This window comes from Meleagris gallopavo, chromosome 2, assembly GCF_000146605.3.
Source record: "Meleagris gallopavo isolate NT-WF06-2002-E0010 breed Aviagen turkey brand Nicholas breeding stock chromosome 2, Turkey_5.1, whole genome shotgun sequence".
In the NCBI taxonomy this organism is placed as follows: Eukaryota; Metazoa; Chordata; class Aves; order Galliformes; family Phasianidae; genus Meleagris; species Meleagris gallopavo.
Genome location: NC_015012.2, coordinates 63,687,170 through 63,706,146, shown reverse-complemented (window position 1 = coordinate 63,706,146; position 18,977 = coordinate 63,687,170). Strand labels below are relative to the sequence as shown.

The 18,977-nt window shown below is 36.8% G+C and overlaps 1 protein-coding gene across 1 annotated transcript in view; it reads right to left on the bottom strand.

The window, feature by feature from the left end:
* CDK19 (cyclin dependent kinase 19) overlaps window positions 1–18,304 on the bottom strand; it is a 35,059-nt gene extending 16,755 nt beyond the window's left edge. Inside the window, exons 1-4 of the mRNA XM_019613055.1 lie at window positions 18,222–18,304; window positions 16,571–16,702; window positions 504–647; window positions 226–295 (exon numbers count right to left, since the gene is read on the bottom strand). Coding sequence (XP_019468600.1) covers window positions 226–295; window positions 504–647; window positions 16,571–16,702; window positions 18,222–18,258 — 383 coding nt within the window. The 5' untranslated portion in view covers window positions 18,259–18,304. The remainder of the gene's footprint in view (window positions 1–225; window positions 296–503; window positions 648–16,570; window positions 16,703–18,221) is intronic.
* Window positions 18,305–18,977: the final 673 nt, after the last annotated feature.

The window sequence follows — 18,977 nt, the reverse complement described above, 5'->3', positions numbered from 1 at the left end:
TGATCCCTTCCTGAGAAATGGTCACTCATCTAATGCTTTTAACAAGCACTTGAGGAAGAGAAACACTATTCAAGCAAAACAACTAATTTAAAACAGGACAGCTGTTATGACTCCGGGACCCAAACACTCCAAAATCCCCTTCCCTACAAAAAAAATTCAGAACAATAGGAGCCAATTTCTGCCTATCTGCTTCATTTACTGCAGTGTCGTGTTATCATTACTCACGTTGTTCTCCTGAAATCTTTTTGAAGAGTTGGATATTCTGGCATCTTTCTTATGTCTTCCCAGTCTTTATCTTTGGTGGGGGCAAAAAAAGGAGAAGCATTTACAATTCTGGAAGTGAATGTTAAGTAATACACACAAAGAAATAACGACAGTAGTTGTTTCACATTCCGTATTGGCCAGCACTATTGTTCCATAACAGTCAGCATTTCCAAATCCATCAAACTGAAGTTTCTTCATATCTGTGCAAACAACTCAAACCTTTAATGAAAATCAGTTACCTGCAGGGAATCCCATTACACTGAAAATGCGATCCAGCTGATCGTGATGAAAAGGATTACTTGTTTTGATGTCCTCCTGACGACAGTGAAATATAGGTTCCGAAGTCAATAATTCAGCAAATATGCAGCCAATTGCCCAAATATCTAAGAAAGAAGAACATTCATGTAAATTTACTGTACTTCATCGCTCTGATTTTCATTGCAATACAATTTCTCAATAACGTGTGATAGCAGTAAGGTAAAATGTCTCATTGTATAACTACATACAGTATTTTTTAAAATAATGCATTAATATAATCATAAAAAAGAATAAAATCTGGGGAAACGTTTTTAGTGTTTTACTTTCTCCACACAGCAAGCTTTCAAATTCTGTTTCAAGCTGTAGAGTAGCAGTCCAGCACTTAATGTATTCACAGGATGAAACCTACACAATATTTGGTGAGGAGACAGCTTAAAGGGCATGAAACTGATCATCAAAACAACAATGCTAATACCTCACTGACCTAACAGTTGTATCACCTTTCAGAATAATTCCAACTAGGTAATGGATATACAAATATATAGTAATAAGACTAATGATTCAGATGCTTAGAAAGAGTGCAGGCTAGTTTAAACAGAGAAAAAATAGCCTAATTTTAACTGAGTAGAAAAATCACCACAGTTCTAATGATCACCACCAACATATTAAGTGTTTTGCACAAAATGAATGCTTTATTATGCATCTTAAAATGAATGTGTGAATTTGACTGTGAGAAAAAAGTTACTAGCACGGAAAAAAAAAAGGATTTCTTGCATTGACAAATATAATGTAACTGGGGTATAACACCAGAAAAATATGTTTTTATTGGTGGAATAATGAACACAGATTGCTGATTACGAGAATGTAGAGTTTTACCTGATAATTGAGGTTAAACTAGATGGCCCTGGGAAAACTTTTGGATTTTATTAAATTAAAGAGCATAAATATAGAAAACAGTTTATCCCTAGCTCAAAAACCTAGCAGGTAGCCTAAGTGAAGATTGATTTAGTAGACTCAAAATGAAGAGAACACCAAAAGCCTCTTGGCTTTGTTACCTGCATGCAACTATTATGAGACCCAAAATCCCACCTCCTGTTAGTGGTGTTTGAACTTTGTCACCTAAGGGACATATAGTTTCCTCACTGAAGAAAAAAGCACTGATCTCTTAATAGAATCATAAGGGATGAATAAAAGAGCTGTTATACTCTCTATGCTAAAGCACGTCTGTTCCACTTCCATAATGTTATAAGCACAGAGACTGGGCTTTTAGAAGTGTCCTAGTTTATAAGCTTTTCCACTTTCTTTACTGTAAAGTCTGATCATTGGGCTTTACAATTTCAGCAGGATATAACTCGTTCTGTGCGTTACATCAATTTCTTAGGCTTTTATCTTTCTTTGATTTGTTTAAAGCCCTACCTGCATGAAAACAAGATCTACAGCTCTTGAATTTTCATCTGTTCAAGCAGGTAATGCAGCAAATTAATCATGGAATCCACTGAGTTGGAAGAGACCCTTAAAGACCATTTAGTTCAACTCCCCTGCAGTGAACAGGGACACCTACAGTTACATCAGGGTGCTCGGAGCCCCATTCAGTCTGACCTTGAGTGTGCCCAGGAATGGGGCTTCCACCACATCTCTGGGCAGCCTGTTCCAGCGCCTCAATACCGTAATTGTAAAAGCTTCTTCCTTACATCCAATCTAGATCTCTCCTCTTTTAATTTGAAACCATTTCCCTTTGTCCTATCACAATATACTGTACTAAAGAATCTGTTCCCTCTTTACAGTCCTGCTTTGGATACTGAAAAGTTGCTGTCAGGTCTCTCCAGAGCCTTCTCTTCTCCAAGCTGAACAGCCCCAGTTCTCTCAGCCTGTCCTCATACAGGGTGGTATTCCATCCCCTGGATCATTTTTGTAGCTCTCCTCTGGGCACACTCCAACAGGTTCATGGGTACAATTCCACAAACAATTCCTCTTCCAGCAAACGTTCCACCCATCAAATCCATATCTTCCCAATTTAGAGAGAAGGATATTAATGGAAGTTGTCAAAGACCTTAAATAATAATTCTTACTTGGGTAGTAGGCATAAGTTATGTACTCCAGTATGGAAATTAATTACTATTTGAAAAGTTGCACTTACATTTAATAGTATCTCCTCACTCATTTTCATGCTAGAGAGTAAGTCCTTTTGGAGACGGTTTATTTAGAGGCCAAAGGGGTTCTAACCCCCTTAGGTACCCCTAGGCGGCTGTGCCACCACTCATTATTCTACTCATAACTGCTGTGTCCAGACTGATCTTTTCCATTTGAAGAAAAAAAAAACAACCACTAGTGTTCTTCATAAGAGTAAGTTAACTAGGAAATCTCCCTAATGCTCCTACCTTGGCAGATGTCAGAACTTTGTCCCTTCATACATAAGATGAACTATGTGAAAGAAGAATCCCTGTGACAATGAATTCTCACTCCTGATTCTGTGATTAATATGGAGAGCACATCTTAATCAAAAATTCAAAAAGAATTCAAACAACCAAGCCATTATAACAACTGAAAGTTACATTGGAATAAACCCTGATAGCTCCCAAGTTGTGATTTTACTTAGTATAGAACAAAAATTACTAGAGGAGCCAAGCATGAAAATATTTTAACTCTGACAAGTCGTCTAGTAAGTTATAGTGCTGGAGTTCAACCTTTTACATTTCTTGCTATGTACCCTGCAGCTTCAAAGAATTAATATAAAGTACTTAGTATAGAAAACTTGAAGGTTTCATTTCCGTAAGTGAAGATTAAACAGCTGGAAAAGGCCTTACAGCCTTGAAGCTCCAGTGGGTCAGGGTCTTCCCTTTGTGAATCCAGCTCCTTTGTAACCTGATCTTGAACACATCCTTGGCACATATTGAAATCATTCTCAGAGTTAATGATTTTCTGCCAAATTTATCTAGTTTCAACCCACTCCTTTTTTTTTTAAAGTAGCTTTCATAATCTACAGTAATTATTTTCAATATATGGATTTATTTTTTTTCTAGCAGGAATACCTTGTTAAATTTCATCAAGTTTAAGAACTTCATCAATATGAGCATCCCTTATAGGTATTAACCTACCACATTGTTCATGTTACTCAACCAAACAAGAACTTCAGATCTGACTACAGAAAAATGTGTCAACAATTAGAAATCTTCCCGTCTGGTGCCATTTCAAATGTTTTCAGTCTGTGCTCCTTAATAAGACTAATGATTATAGCATCCTAATAGAATCAAATAATCTAATCCAAATAAGAAGGACTCCCCCCTTCAGAAATTGGCGTTTACTGGGACAAAGCTTAAAACACATAAGCATTAATTTTCAGCCACAATGCATTCTCAGTCTAGAGCAAAGAAATCTTTAGCACAACAAGAACTACTTACAATGCTTATTTACAATGAAATTATATATACAATTTTTAGTATACAAAAGGCAAAACTTTTTTCTCTCATTCCAACTTCTTTCAAGAGGTAAGTTGTTTCATTGCACCTGAACCAAAGCTGAACTACATACTATATTCATTTTACTTTTTCCCCAGAACCACTGAAAACTGGGTCACAGAGATCTTACAAAGTTGTGTTGAATATGACATATTTTCCAGTCTGATGTCTCAAAAGGATCTTGATAAATTTACCAAAGTGATAAAATCAGAGGGTTCTGTTTTCTGCAGTTCTCTCTACTATCATTAGGATTCAGAAACGATCTGTGGTAAAAGGCTTCTTCCTCAGTGAAACAGCCCAGCAGGAAAGGCATTATGAGGTGGGCTGCACTGAAAATATCCACAGGAAATGTTCTTCTTGAAGGAATTAAACATCTGAAGGTCCACAGGCTGGACTGGTTAGTTTTCATTAATTCAAATGTTAACTTGATCCCCTCACCTTTTCATTTGCTCTCCCAGGGTACCACTCCTCGCTTTCCCCAGGTTTACATCAAGCTTGACTGCAAGCCAGTTTTGCTCACTGGTTCTGGAAGTAAAGGGCTTCATATTATACTCCTTTCCCTAAATTCCTCACTGAACAGCTTCCTTATGCCCTGTTCAGGACTTCTCACCAGTGAAAAATCCTTCCACTATAAAAGTATATCTCAACTATCACAGAGTGATTTTATGAAAGGGAAAAATATTCAAAAAAGATGGTCTGTTGTGGCTGGTATGTAGACCTGCCATACATACAGACAGATCTTTATGTCTGTCTACATCCCAGTTTTAATACCTGTAACACTATTAGCTTTATAGGTCAGCTAGTAAATCTGAGAAAATCCTGCATGACCCATTCTACTTGAGCACTGTGGCCAAGGAGCAAGTACAAAAGGATGCCATATAGGGCTGATTAAAGGCACAAGTACTCAAATATTCCTTCCTTTCTATGGCAAAATTATTTAATTTTTGTATTTACTTTGGTATTTTAGAAACATTCTTTAAGAAAATTAAGACAATAAGACAGTATATTGAGCAATAGTCTTGATACTCATAATGAAATATCTTTTTCCATGCATGTTAACTAAAATGTTTCATTTGAAGACAAGACAGAGACCAAGACAAAACAAACACTTTGTATTTATTAGCTGTATCCAGGAAAAGAAATGCATAAATAACTCTTAACCATTCTTTAATAAAACTCTGTTGAAGAAAATAAATTAAAGAATTAGAAAAACATTTGTTCAGCTGTAGCCAGTTGCTGTAATTCATTATCAGTGCAGTTTCATTAAATAGCAACACTATCTCAATCAGCTTGGACTTTTTTTATTTGAACACAAACTCTAGACCATAGAATATGCCTGAACGTTGGTAAGGGAGTAACACATGGATGCCAGAATACAGCTTCTCATCAAGGGCTAATGCAACAACTAGGCTAACCCTTATCTAGTTTATCACATTATCACAGCCCAAATAAAGCAACCCAGGTCACATGTAAGAGCTACCATGCAAAGATTCACCAAATTTCAAATCAAGGCAAGGAAAACAAATATCCCAAGAGATCAAAAACCTGAGAGGAGGCTGTGCTGGGCAACATACCTATTCTTTTTTCAAGTAAATATTGATTTGTCTAGTCATAGAATCATCTGGGTTGGAAAAGACGTTCAATATCATGAAAACCAGATTTCAACCCAGCCTACCAAGTCACATCACTAAACCATGCCCCTTATTGCCACATCCACACATCTCTTAGAAACCTCCAGGAATGGGGATTCCGCTGCTTCCCTGGGCAGCCCATTCCAATGCCTAACCAACCTTCCATGGAGAAATTCTTCCTGATATCCAATTTAAACTTCCTCTGATACAACTTAAGATGTACCAGGGGAAGTTGCCTCTTGTCACTTGAGAAAAGATAACAACGCTTCTCTTGCTGCAACTTCCTTTCAGGTAGCTGTAGAGAATGATTTGCCCTCAGCTTCCCTTCCCCAGATTACATAATCCTAATTCCCTCAATTACCCATCATCTGTCTTGTTTTCTAGACCCTTCATCAGATTCACTGCTTTTCTCTGAATGTATTCCAGCAACTCAACATTATTCTTGTAGAGAGGCACCCTAAACTAAACACAGTATTTGAGATGTAGCCTCAACAGTGTTGTGCACAACACGGGCAATTAAGAGGATAAGAGGGTAAAGTTTTTATGTGCAACATGCTTTTCAAAGGGAAGCAAAAATGGTATCAGGTAGTGAGCCAGAAATTGACTATAAATTCAGCAATGTTTACTAGCCTTTAACAACCAGCATCACAACAGAACTTGACTCAAGAACAAAGTTTATGCTGTAAAATCACTGAGATGAATGCTCTGCAGACAGAAAGGATACCTCATGGAAGCCTGAAGGATGCCCTTTTCCTCACATTCGTACTAAGAATTTAATGAATTTCAGTGAAGACACCTCACAAATTTTGAAGCAACTTGAATGAAATTCTGAGTTCAGTGAAATTGACTGCAATTTTCCGCAGGACTTTGGTGGGCCACAATTTCTTCATTCTCTCTACAAAGATTTTTTTTAAGTTGTCGAAATATTTATTCTCCCATTTAGATTTCTATTCTCCAGTGTATCTGCATTAAACAAAGATCCTGGGATCATATATTTCAGGTTTCTGCTGTGCATTAGACACGTTAATTTGTGCATTTAGACATTAACATGCAACACTACACTTAAATTACTGTGGTGTATTTGACAACGCAGCTACAATAGAATTAGTATGGGGAGTGGCAGTATGATGGAAGGCCCTAATAAGTCCTCTCATACAGTGAAAATACAAATGTAAGCAAAAATTCTACTTAGAAGAGTTTAAATATTTAATTTGCAGACTTTCACATTTCAAAAATTTGTAAATTCCACATTCACAGTTCTGTATACAACTTCCTATTTTCCTTATGTAGCCCATATGCTGAATAAAACAGGCATTCTCAAGGCAACCTTATCAGCAACTGTACCATAAAGCACAATAATTGAATTTTCACCAGCACTAGCAACTATTTTTCTAAGTTCCTAATATTTGCCTTTAGAAGAAAAAAACAGATCAAAAGACAAACCTGTAAGAATTTTCAGCACTTGTCTTCCCAAATCCCACCTGCACCCAAATCCTATCTATTTTTACCATCAAATCACACATACACACACACACCTCTTCAGTTGTGATTCCAAGACTGCTACTGTATAAACTACAGGTTAACTACATCAGCCAGCAGTGAAGTAGGTTAGCATTCTTGAAAGAAAGAACTGAACAATGGCTGCATGAAAGCTGGCCCATCTTCTATCTCCTCCTCTTCCAGAAAATGTGGTGAGTTCCAGCCATAGGTGATGTCACTTCAGGACAGAGAATTAAGTCACTGGGACAAGTGATGAGTTCTGGTGAGGAAGTGTGACACTTACAGAAGTACTTCTTTCCTAATCCTAAGCCGTTGGATGCATCAGAGAAGGGAGAGGGCTATTACTGTTATGACAGCTCTGGTACCTCCAAGATGCACTAATGCATGTGCTGCTGCTTTTGTTCCAGCAACTGCAGTGCTCATACCTTGCAGGGCCCAACTGTTACTTTGACAGGCTGCCAAAACTTCTCAGGGAAACAAAAGCAGAAGAAAAATGTTCTTTTAGTGACAACTCATCAAAAGCACACAAAGCTCTGTAGCTCGAGGGCTACGTCCCCTTCCAAATATCAAACAAATACAGCAAGTAATAGAAGTATGAAAGCTTCCATCCCACAGTTCACAGGAGCCTTTTAAGCTGCAAAGTGCTAGGCATAACTAGTACAGAAGTTGTTACTGTTTCTTCCTACAGTGAGGAAGGAATCAAGAATTGGCAAATTTCGCAGCTCTTTGGTAAAACAGAACTTACAAAGTTTTTCAGGGAACATCCACACCTTTGAATATTCACTTTATCACATGCAAATAATGATCAACAGTATCACCTAACCATAGGATCGGGAGGATAGAAAATCCTGATTCCTTATTATGATGCTTTGCTATTAATTTCCCCTCCCTCCTCCTCCTTTTTTTTTTTTTTCCCATTTTAGTATTGTACAATCTATACACCACAAATAGCTCAGCACATCAGAAAATCGTTGTATTTCCTGTGCTATTCTGAACTGTAGTAAATGAGAAGACATCAGTACGTGTTCATTGCAAAAGAAATACACCTTTTTTCTCATGCCTCACTAAACGTAGAATTCTGTAGCAGAATATCTTAAGAAACCAGCTGTTTTGTACACACTGGAGTTCTCTGGATGTTAACTCTATGCTAAATACAGAAGGACAATGAGTTTATAATCTGCTGCGTACTCTCACTTGGCTTGTGTCAGAAACCATTACAACTATTTTTACTAGGTCTGGCACATCAACTCCTAGAACTAACATAAGATGAACAAAAGGCCTGCCTATCTAGGAGTCTGAGTTAGTACAAAGGACATGTGCGAAGGGTACCTGCATGGCCTCTTCCAGTTCACAAGCCAAGTCAGTCTTTTCTGGGAGTTATTAAAGTTTTTAATGCCTACACCTTACTTCAGTCAACAGAGAATACACACAAAGCAATCTTGCCTCTTAGATGCACAGAGAGGCTTACTTTTCCTACTCAACAGATCACTTCACAGTATCTAAACACTTCTGTTACTAAGGAGTTCAAGATCAAAGCTATTTCTAATCAGGCAGTGAGAATAACTCCTATATAATTATATGCAACTATATTGGATAGGCAACAAAACAAATGACTGTGAAATGTAATTCTGCAGTCAGTCATAGCCATTGCCAAGAATTCTACTTGTGAAGCAATCCCAACTGTCCCACTAATAAGTCATTCTACTGAATCAGTACTGCAGTGTTGAAAGTTTCAGTTGATATCACGGAAATAATTGTGCCTCAAGATCAAACTGATGAATTAGCTGAAATATTCGACTGCACCTTGTTGTGATGGCAGATACTTGGGTTTCAAACAAGTTCTACACCCAACTTACGTGACTTTTTTAGATACAGTAGTAAACACAGCACTTTAAAAGCCTTCATTACTACCCTTTTTGGCTAGCATAAAGTATTTACAGAACTAGGTTTTCTAACAGATAGTCTTTTGGATTTTTAAAGGGCAACCTCATATTTCACTTAAGAAAATAAAATCAGTCTTGTAAAAGAAGAAGACAAATTGAAGTACCAAGCATCCTTACAATGCTTATGCATTAAACCAATCACTTGTTAATATACAAAAGGAACAACGTATCTGCAGTATTTCTCAAAGAATCAGTTTACCCTGACACATACAGAATAAGTATGAAGAGAAGTGGGCAAAAAGTATCTCCTAGACTTCTTCAAATACTGACTCTTGCTTTCTCATGTCATCATTTATTTTCCACTTCCACATCAGCATCCATTATTTGCTCTGGGCTACAGAAGACACTGAAAGGAGTACTCCTGTCTTACCACTCAAAATCATATTTTGAACTGAGCTCCCAGAATAGGTGCTTGGGGAGGCTGGAGAATCAGTCCAAAGCTCACCCACCTAGTAAATGACAAAGTCAGTGAGATACAAGGAAAGAACGTGCTTGCTGTCACAGAGCCCAGTGATTATCAGCAGCTGGGCAGAACGTAAAATTGATACTCTCAGGAAAAAAGAAATTAGAAGGAAAAAACAGGACTAACACTATTGTAGGCAGAGTGGTTTTTTTTTTGTTGGGTTCTTTACATACATGGGGCTAAGTATAGACAGATTTTTGTAGGGACCTCTTGCTCAAATTGGTTTCTCAACACAGTTATTGCTTAGAAAATATTCTGCATTCTAGGTATTCTTTAGTCTATTTGATTTCTCCTTCTTCAAAATAATCCCCGTTAAGTCATAATAATCACTATGTAATAGAAAATCTGCCTAAGTACTGATAAAAAAACAAAAGTATCTGGTTTGCCCCCTCAAACACTTTGCAAGAGAGGAAAATATTGAACACATGAAAAAGTATGGGGTGACCACAGGTGGTCAGAACAATTGGTAGATTCAAGGTGTGAGGTCCATAATGTGTATTTCTTAATAACAGATGCTAAATTACATCCTAGGTTCTCAGGCAAGTGAATCTAGTCACCGACTTTAAATATATATAAATCCTTAACACTTACTGGAGCTCCCTATTAACTGATTTTATCTTCACGATAGTAGTATTAAGTAGTATTCTCATTTTATAGGTAATGAAGCAACACATAGGATGGGTTAAATGACGTGCTGAAAGGTATATTCAACACGTAGGACTGAATCCGCATTTAAATCTAAGTCTCCTGAGACCCAGCTTATTGTACTACAAGATAACATTTCACTGTCTGCCCCACATTAGAGTACTTCCCCTGGATTTACATTGGAGACAGGTCTGACCTACTCTGAGTCACAGTTCTTATCATTCTCCTGACTCTTAAGCTAGTATACACTTGAACACATACACCAGACTCTCCGGAACTGAAAACAGCTACGGGCTTTACCAGCTTACTTTCAGACATCAATATGTTTGAGAAGAGAGGGCAACAGAGCAATTAGAAAAATGGAACGCTGAATCTTGAAACAGTTCAAATGTGTCAAACAGTCCAACAATCCTGTGGATTATATCCTGTGAGTTGCTGTCAGCATCGCAAGTTTCATAAAATACTAATTAATGCTGCATTAAAATGTTCTTTTTAAAAGACCTAATCATAAATACTTTACACTTTTTGATGACTGCTACAGTAAGATGGTGGAGTGTAGTATATTATTACTTTATAAGAAGAAACATTTATAGTATTTTAGAGAGCACGGTGAAGCAAAATAAAAAAGCAGCAGTAGGTCATCTAGCACCTGCAATAACTAGATAAAAGAGCAACAATTAATCTTCAGTATTTAAAGGTTTTGCTCTCAGAAAAAGAACAGCTGTGATAATCCAAATGAGATCAGTTTACCATACGCCAAAATAAGTTTACAATAAAATACTATCTGAATCCAATTACTTCCCATGTCATATAACATCGTCCAGGGCAGGAACAAGGCTCCCTTCCTGGTGTATCCTGAGTTTCCTTTTCAGAGTGCATAAATCAGTACTGAACTTCTTTAGTATTTCTTTTGTAGTTCTCCAACAACCCCTTAGCCTCCTCAAATAAAAAAGTAATGCAGATCACTATGTAGCAGTCAGAAGCTATCTTCCATTCTGGCTACAGATTTACTCTTTTTAATCATCTCAAGTACATATAAAGCACTCTCCTTGCTCCCATGGGTCCACAGACCACAGGTGCGAAACCTCTACTGCAATTTTTTTTCCCTTCCCAAGACTTCTGGTTGGCTCCATTTGCAATTTCAGGTTTATCAGATTCTTCAGATAGGTCATAACTCTTCCCACCAACTTTCTCCCAGATCCAGAAGAAGCTGAAGCACTGGTCCAAGATTTCCAGAGGCATCACAGCCCAGCTAGCATGCCAACAATCTGTGTACACACAGTGAGTACAGCTGAAGCATTCAGAATGTGTGGGACTTGATGTACAGGCAATATGGAGCACATATGTACATATTTCCATCCTAAATCCTACATAATACACTCCAGATATTTTTTTTTTTTTTTTTCCTGCATAAAGTTGAACTAAGTTGTTAAACATCAAATGGACCTCAGTATTTATTATAAACTAATTCCCCTTGATACTCTTAACATTTTCCTGGGACACTTACTTTCAAAGGCACTTGATAACAGGCTATACCTTTTACACATTTCCAGCTTCCATATCTTTGTCTGGAAACAGAATGAGGTGACAGTGCACTGCCCAAGTTTTAAACTACAAGTTTTCCATATGTAAATCTCATTCAAGCTCAAAAATGCAGTTCTCACATGGCCACTGCTGACATTTCTACTGACTTGCAAACTAGGCAAGTGAATTCAGCTAATTAACTAACTCCGGCTAACTAATTCACAGAGACACTTTTGGTTCTCAGATTTATTTTTTCTAAACAAGCAACCCCTTCCTTTTCTGGTACAGAACAGATTTTTTTGTCATACTAAATGGATTGTTGAAGGATCACTCTGAAAAACTCTTTTGCCAACAAAATCCAAACAAGCTACAGTTTTAGAAGCCATGTGATAACGTTTATCACATACACTCGTCTTTAGCTAAGGCAAGTGGAAAGGAGAAGTAAGATAACATTGTTTGATAGCACTGCTAACTACACAAGCTATAACTTGATAGAAAACAAGCCTTAACTATGTGATTTCCTTGATATACTGTTCTAAGATGTCCAACAATGAACCAGAGTAGAGAATGTCACATGCATTCCTAAAAGCCTATAATCAGAAGTTCTTACTAGTTCTACTTAAAATTGTAGTACAGGAATCTTTGCCACTTCAGCCTTGCTTCTTTAGTATTTTGAATAGAAAAGCACTTTCCTATTATGCTAGAAACTTTCTGAAAGTTCAGCAATTTTATTAACATCAGCATAATCACAAGCATTTTATATTTTCCCAGTTACATGGTTTCATCTGAAATTTGTTCAAAGTGACTTTCTTTGCATGTTTTACTTCTTTGTTAGAGTATTAAGATCAGATGAACACATGGAAACAGATCCTGGTTTTGAATTACGGTGCTGGAAATGCAGACCAAGGCCTCTGCAGGCTACAATAAATTTAGTATAGACTTACATTTGGTAACAGAACAGAAAGAAACCTTTGGCTTCCTCAGCACCATTTTTCCCAATCTGTACTCATCTTGTAAGTCAGTTGCTTGTAACTGTGGTAGCAGATTATATAGGAAACTTTATTAACAAGCAGGGCTTAGATTACAAATGTTCACAGTTCAGGAAACTAAACATTGTTCCACGTGAATGACTCTAACACAGGCTTTTTACTACCCTTTCAACATGCAGAAAGCAAAAGCTATTTCCCTGTTTCCAGCAACAGTATTTTCCTGACACCTGCGTCTCCTCAAAATATGATATTATATTTGCAATGAACCACTCCTTGTTCAGCCAGCAAATAAATGAAAAGTACAATCTTTCATAAGGATGAAGGGACACGTTAAATATAGGGAAAAAATGACAGTAAAAATCTACCTCTAAAAAATGAAATGTGCTTATGTATTGTTTTATGTAATACCTAATTCTTTCTAAACAGACCACACTGAGCCCAATTCTTCCCCAAAATCAAATCTACAAAATGTAACTAATATCAGGTTCAGAAAACAAGACACACACACACAAAGAAAATCACATCTGAGACAAAAATCAAATTCTGTTTTCATTCTCTGGTCATGCACAAGGATTATTTATGTGCAAGAAAGCATATTACAGCAGAAAGAAATCAGACTATAGTAGACAGTGTCCAGGGTATTATGAATATGCTGGTAATAATTCCAGAAGCACACTTTCTGGTATGCATATTATATGTGGAGCTATGATAAGGAAAAAAAGTATGATACAGAATACAGAAAATAAACAAAAACCATTAAGACTGAAATCACTAAAACTTAAACATACATCTGAATTATGCCCAGCATAGTTGCTATAATGTTCAACGTGTTGCAGTAGAGAACTGGTTACAATGCATTTCTAGCAAATTCAAAAACAAAAGCATTTCTCAAAGACAAAACTTGAAGACAACAGACCAAAGCTGATATAATGGTGCTGTTAGACTGATTTTATTAATATTGATGAAATACACAAAATTATATCATACAGAATGCATATGAAAATACCTCTGTAAAATTAGAAGCTACACCAAAATTTACTTTTTCATAAGTTGGTGTATCAAGTTGACCTTATTCTAAACGAATATATTCAACTGAGTAGCAGATAAATGAGAATCTTACATAATTTATGAGTGATTACTAAAAGTGATGCAGGAGGGCTCCTGAGGATTATGTAATTTTTAAAATAATTTTATTGCACAGAGATTTAATAGAGCTTTAAAAGTTGTACAAAAACATTCACATATTAACCTGCAACTCTCAGTAGCACGATGAGCTCATTAAGGCAGCCTTGTTATAGTTGCACACAAGGCTAGAAGCAAAACACAAGTCTGGACTCATTAAAAGCACAAACATCACTGCTGTCATTTTCTTGATAGAAGAACCAATCTTTTCCCTTTACCTCAAAGGGAAAATCACCTCCATACACCTTTCTTTCCTCTTCAGTTACATGCTTCTCTAACCTTTCATTCAGCCTGCAAACCTCACCTTACATCTCTCATTTCCATTTCCACATTTTTTATTTTGTTAGCTGAACCATTTGGAATATCCTCAGTACTCACACAGCATGCCATGTATGTGTACCCATTCACTTCTCTATTGGAGATTCATGGGTGTGGGTCTGATACAAGAAATAAAATTCTTAGAAATAGGCCAAGGTAGATCTCTCTGAAGTAGCACCACCCTCTACAATTTCACAGGGACTCTTCTGTCCTAGTATAGGATGCAGAACCCTCAGGGCAAGAACCAAGTAACTTAAGACCTCAGCAAAAGGAGTTGTGGGAGGAGCTAAACAGACTATAGCATCAGGGAGAATAAGTAGGATGTGAACACACTCATCTCAAGGACCTTGCAAAGGTTTCTGGAAGATGTTGAGGTAGATTTCTTCACACAGATGCTACATGTCATCTCCTGAATCTTCTAATAAAAAAGAAGGAAGGACTGGTTGAGGATGTAATAATCAATGGCAGCCTTAGCTGTGATAACCACGAAACAATAGAATAATAAAGCATCGATAAGATCTATTGGCTGTATCAACAGTAACGCAGCCAGTAGATTCAACATAGATATCGCCATTATTTAATGCTCGTGGATCATACTTGGGCCACTTTGGTGATCTGAATATAAGACAGAACTGCAGATAGCTCAGGAAAGAGCCTTTAGGATGTTCAGGATCTGAAGTAGCGGACATGGGAGGAGAAACTGAGGGACAGGGACTTTTTCGGACAGAAGAGAGCACTAAGTAGCCACTGAGTACCTATGGAGAGGTAACTGAGGCTATATAGTAGACTCGCTACAGTAGTACATGACAGGACAATGAGAAATTTGGGGCATAAATTAAAACAAAACAGGTTCTGACTAAACCTAAGGAAAACATTCTTCCTTATCCCCCAAACAGCTCTCAGAGTATACAAACTTCACTTTTTTGAGATTAAATTAAAACCAAAAGATGTGTCACTAATGAGCAGCAGTACACTGTGTAACACCAGGGAAAGTCCAAAATACTCCTCTTTCTCTAAAATGAATTTAAAGTGGGTCCTAGGTAACTAGTACCATTTTGCTTTATGGACATACTGTGCCACACTACTTGCTAATGTAGACATTGCTATCTTAAGAATTAAGGTTTTTCATTTCAGAAGAGGAAAAGGAACTCTAGCATACAAACCCTGACTTACTTTTTCAGCCTGACAAATTTGGTCCAAGGATAGAAATGCAGGTTAGCTGCTTGCAAGACTGAATCTATACATTGTCAAAAAGTGCAACACACAGCTTTGATGATGAAAGCCTTTCTAAACTGTTCTCCTTGACTACAGTTATTTAGAAGCCCTCATGACCTTTTTTACGTTTTTTTTTACAGTTACTGCACATTTGGGAAGGCAAGATGAACAAACAAGCATTTTGTTCAGCTCAGATCATCTTGCATTGGATTCTAAATGGCAGACAAGAGAAGTAAAGAAATCTGAAGTGCAAGTCCACATCAAAGAAGTCAGATGACAGTTCATTCAATTTTTAAACTTTTTCAGTACTCTTAGTGCATAAGGGTATGGTTTGATAAGAGGAGTTATTTGAGACCGTGAGACCTTACTTAAAAATGCAAGTCTACACAAGTGAACATTCCACCAAGATGCCAGTTGATCATGGCAAACATTGTCTTTTTCTGATCAGAAGTCCACATAGTATTTCCAAAAACTTCTATGACAGGAAAATGCCTGCAACTCCACATACATATGGGAAATTTAATCCCTTTTAACAGAAAAAGAACTGCAGAGGAAGCAATATCTCTGATACATTAACCTAACCACACAAACAAGATACCTCTTGTGCACTTTAGTGTTTTTATTCTCTAAATAGTTGGGCACTGAGGCTGACTGTGCTTATGGAACTTATGAAGTGGGAAGGAAGACAAAGGCCTGGCTACCAGCATTTCCTGAACGTGGAATACTACAAGATCTCAGGAGTGAATCTGCAGAGTGTATACAGCGCATGAGGCTCTCCTTATTAAACCATACACTTCACAGAAGCAACTGGACATAGAGTACCCCAGATGAAAACTACTTAAACTGTCAAAGGTCTTTCCTTTTTAAAGATGCTAGAAGACTAAGCCTGCATCAAAAAACTATGTAGACCAATGTAGACATTATTTTTATTAGAAAAAAGTAACAACAAAGAACTAGCACATTTTAAATGTGTAACACTAGCTTTAAGTCGTACTGAAAAAAATAAAAATACAAGTACCAAGTCTTCAAAGGGTTTTAGCCTGGGTATTGGATTGGATCATTCTCCACCTACTGCTACTTCAGGAAGGAAAAAAAGAAAAGAAAAAAAATAGCTATAGTCAGCTGACTGTCACATCTACTCTAAGGCTATCCTCCTTTAGAAAACTTAAACACAAGAACTTACCAATAGCCTTTGTGTAATGTCTGGCTCCAAGTAGCAGCTCTGGAGCTCTGTACCAGAATGTCACCACAACTGGATCCAAGTCTGCCAACGGCTTCAAAGGTGAATTGAACAATCTGGCAAAGCCCATATCAGCTACGAAAGACAAAACAAAACAAAACATCTTACTCCAAATAGCAAGCCAGAATTATACACTGCAAGAAAACTATTAGGACTAAAATTCAAAATTTTAAAATTCACAAATCCAAGTTTCTAAGTAAACAGCAAATCACTCATAACAATACTGGGCCAAATTTATCTTAGGCTACATTTCATTTACTTCCTTTATAAGACTAGGAAGGATAACATGAAAGAGTTTCCATCATGATACTGTTAAACTATAAATAATACAGATAGTCTCTTATTTAAATAAATCTGTAACAGAAGCATAAGAAACTGGTAATGCTTATGGAATCAGATAACATCCCAAGTTGGAAGAGACCTACAAGGACCACTTATTCTATCTCTGGGCTCCACACAGGACCAATATTCAAATCCTGTGTCTAAATGTTGTCCCAACCCTCCTTGAACTCCGTCAGCTTGGAGCCGTGCCCACTGCCTGGGCAGCCTGTTCCATTCCACCACCCTCTGGTAAAGATCCTTTCCCTAACCCTCTCCCCTGACACAGCCCCATGCCATCCCCTCAGGCCCTGTTGCTGTCACCATAGAGGTGACAGAGCTCAGTGCAGTCCCTCCACTCTCTTCCGTCTGCTCTTTCAGCTAACTAGTGGAATTGAGGATAAAGCAAGATAATCACATCCAAAGTGGGCAATGTAGATGAAATAACAGCTATTGTGAAAAATAGGGTCAGAAAGGAGTTTTGAGATACAAATCCAAAAGGAGTAGGCTTCTAAATCTAATGTGCCCTTTCTCTTCCATTTTTACATACAAAATTGAGCAAAGTGCTGAAATGACAGCTCATGTGACTGCTGTATGTTTATCTAAAGTGCAAAAACAAAATGACTGTGGTATAGATTATTCTGGATTCTTCTCCTTCAGAGAAGGAGAGTAAATAGTAATTTGTGAAATTTCCTAGTGTGCACTGTTACAGAGGTGTATTTTAAATGTATGCATTGATTTCATATATATAAAAAATTCTCTCTAAAGACAAGTTTGTAAGTAACATTAAGAAATTCCAGAAAAAAAGCACAAAATTTGGATGTGTATTCAAAAATCACATCTTGTCCAAATCTGTGATTTATCTTCTACCCAAGCTTTGTCTGAATCTTTCTGCTTCCAAAGTTACAAAAAGTCCTATTTTTCTTGCAGTCATCCATACTAGTACAAGCATATGAATAGAAACTGGTTAACTGATCATTTTCAAATGCAACAACAGTAAACAAACAGAAATGAGGCTCCTTCTTTGTGTTTACCACACGTAGACTATGGCTGAAAAGCTGCAAAGATAACAAAATTTGGGATAAAAACCATCACTGTTGTTCCCTACTTTGACAGCCAAAAAGCTTTTGTGTAGCAAAGCTGCAGACCTCTGCAAACACGTGTGCTGATGATAATAACAACATAAAAATACTTAACATACTGTATTTGTTTTTAAGTAACAATGCTATACTAACTAATTGTAGCTGAGCAGTGAAATTTTTTTCAAAATATTTACCTATTTTGACTCTTCCTCTTTCAGGACCTTCACCCATTACCAGGATGTTTGCTGGTTTCTGGAAAACCAAAAGTAGAGCATTTAATTGACTAACTTCTAATGATTACTTTTAGGAAGAATAAAAATATCTACATTTATTTTGTTAAAACAGTCATTTTTTAAAATAAAGTATCTTTACACAGCTACAATTACCAGATGTTTGTTTTGCCAACATTTCGTTTTAATGCCTAGTTGCCAATTTCACAATTCAAAAAAACTGTAAAATACTTAGACATTTCACAATAAGAACTGTAATCTTTTATTGTGTTTGCATTCCCTTTTTCTTTCTTTCTTTTTTCTTTTTTTTTTACCAGAACATTCATGTTCACTAGTAAGATTTTCTTTCACATCAAAACATTATACTAGGTGATGTTTACAATATATATAAAAAATCTGGCAAGATCTACTTTTGCCAGTAGAGCTTATAAAAAACTATGTCAAATATTAGTATGCAAATGTAGAGCCAAGAGTTGCTTTTGTAACATATAGTGAGACTTTCAGAACTACGATTGGTTTTTGTGTACAAATGCTAAAAACTATGTCAGCAAAAACTTTTTTTTTCCCCCAAAGTAAGTTGATTTTATGCTATAGTAATTTACATAAAACAGGAATATATACAGAGAGTTATGTCACAAGCTTTTTTGCAATATAGATGGAATCTCTACAAGAAGGAAAAATTCTTATAGGCATTTTATGAGTCTACAGTTGTTCCCAACA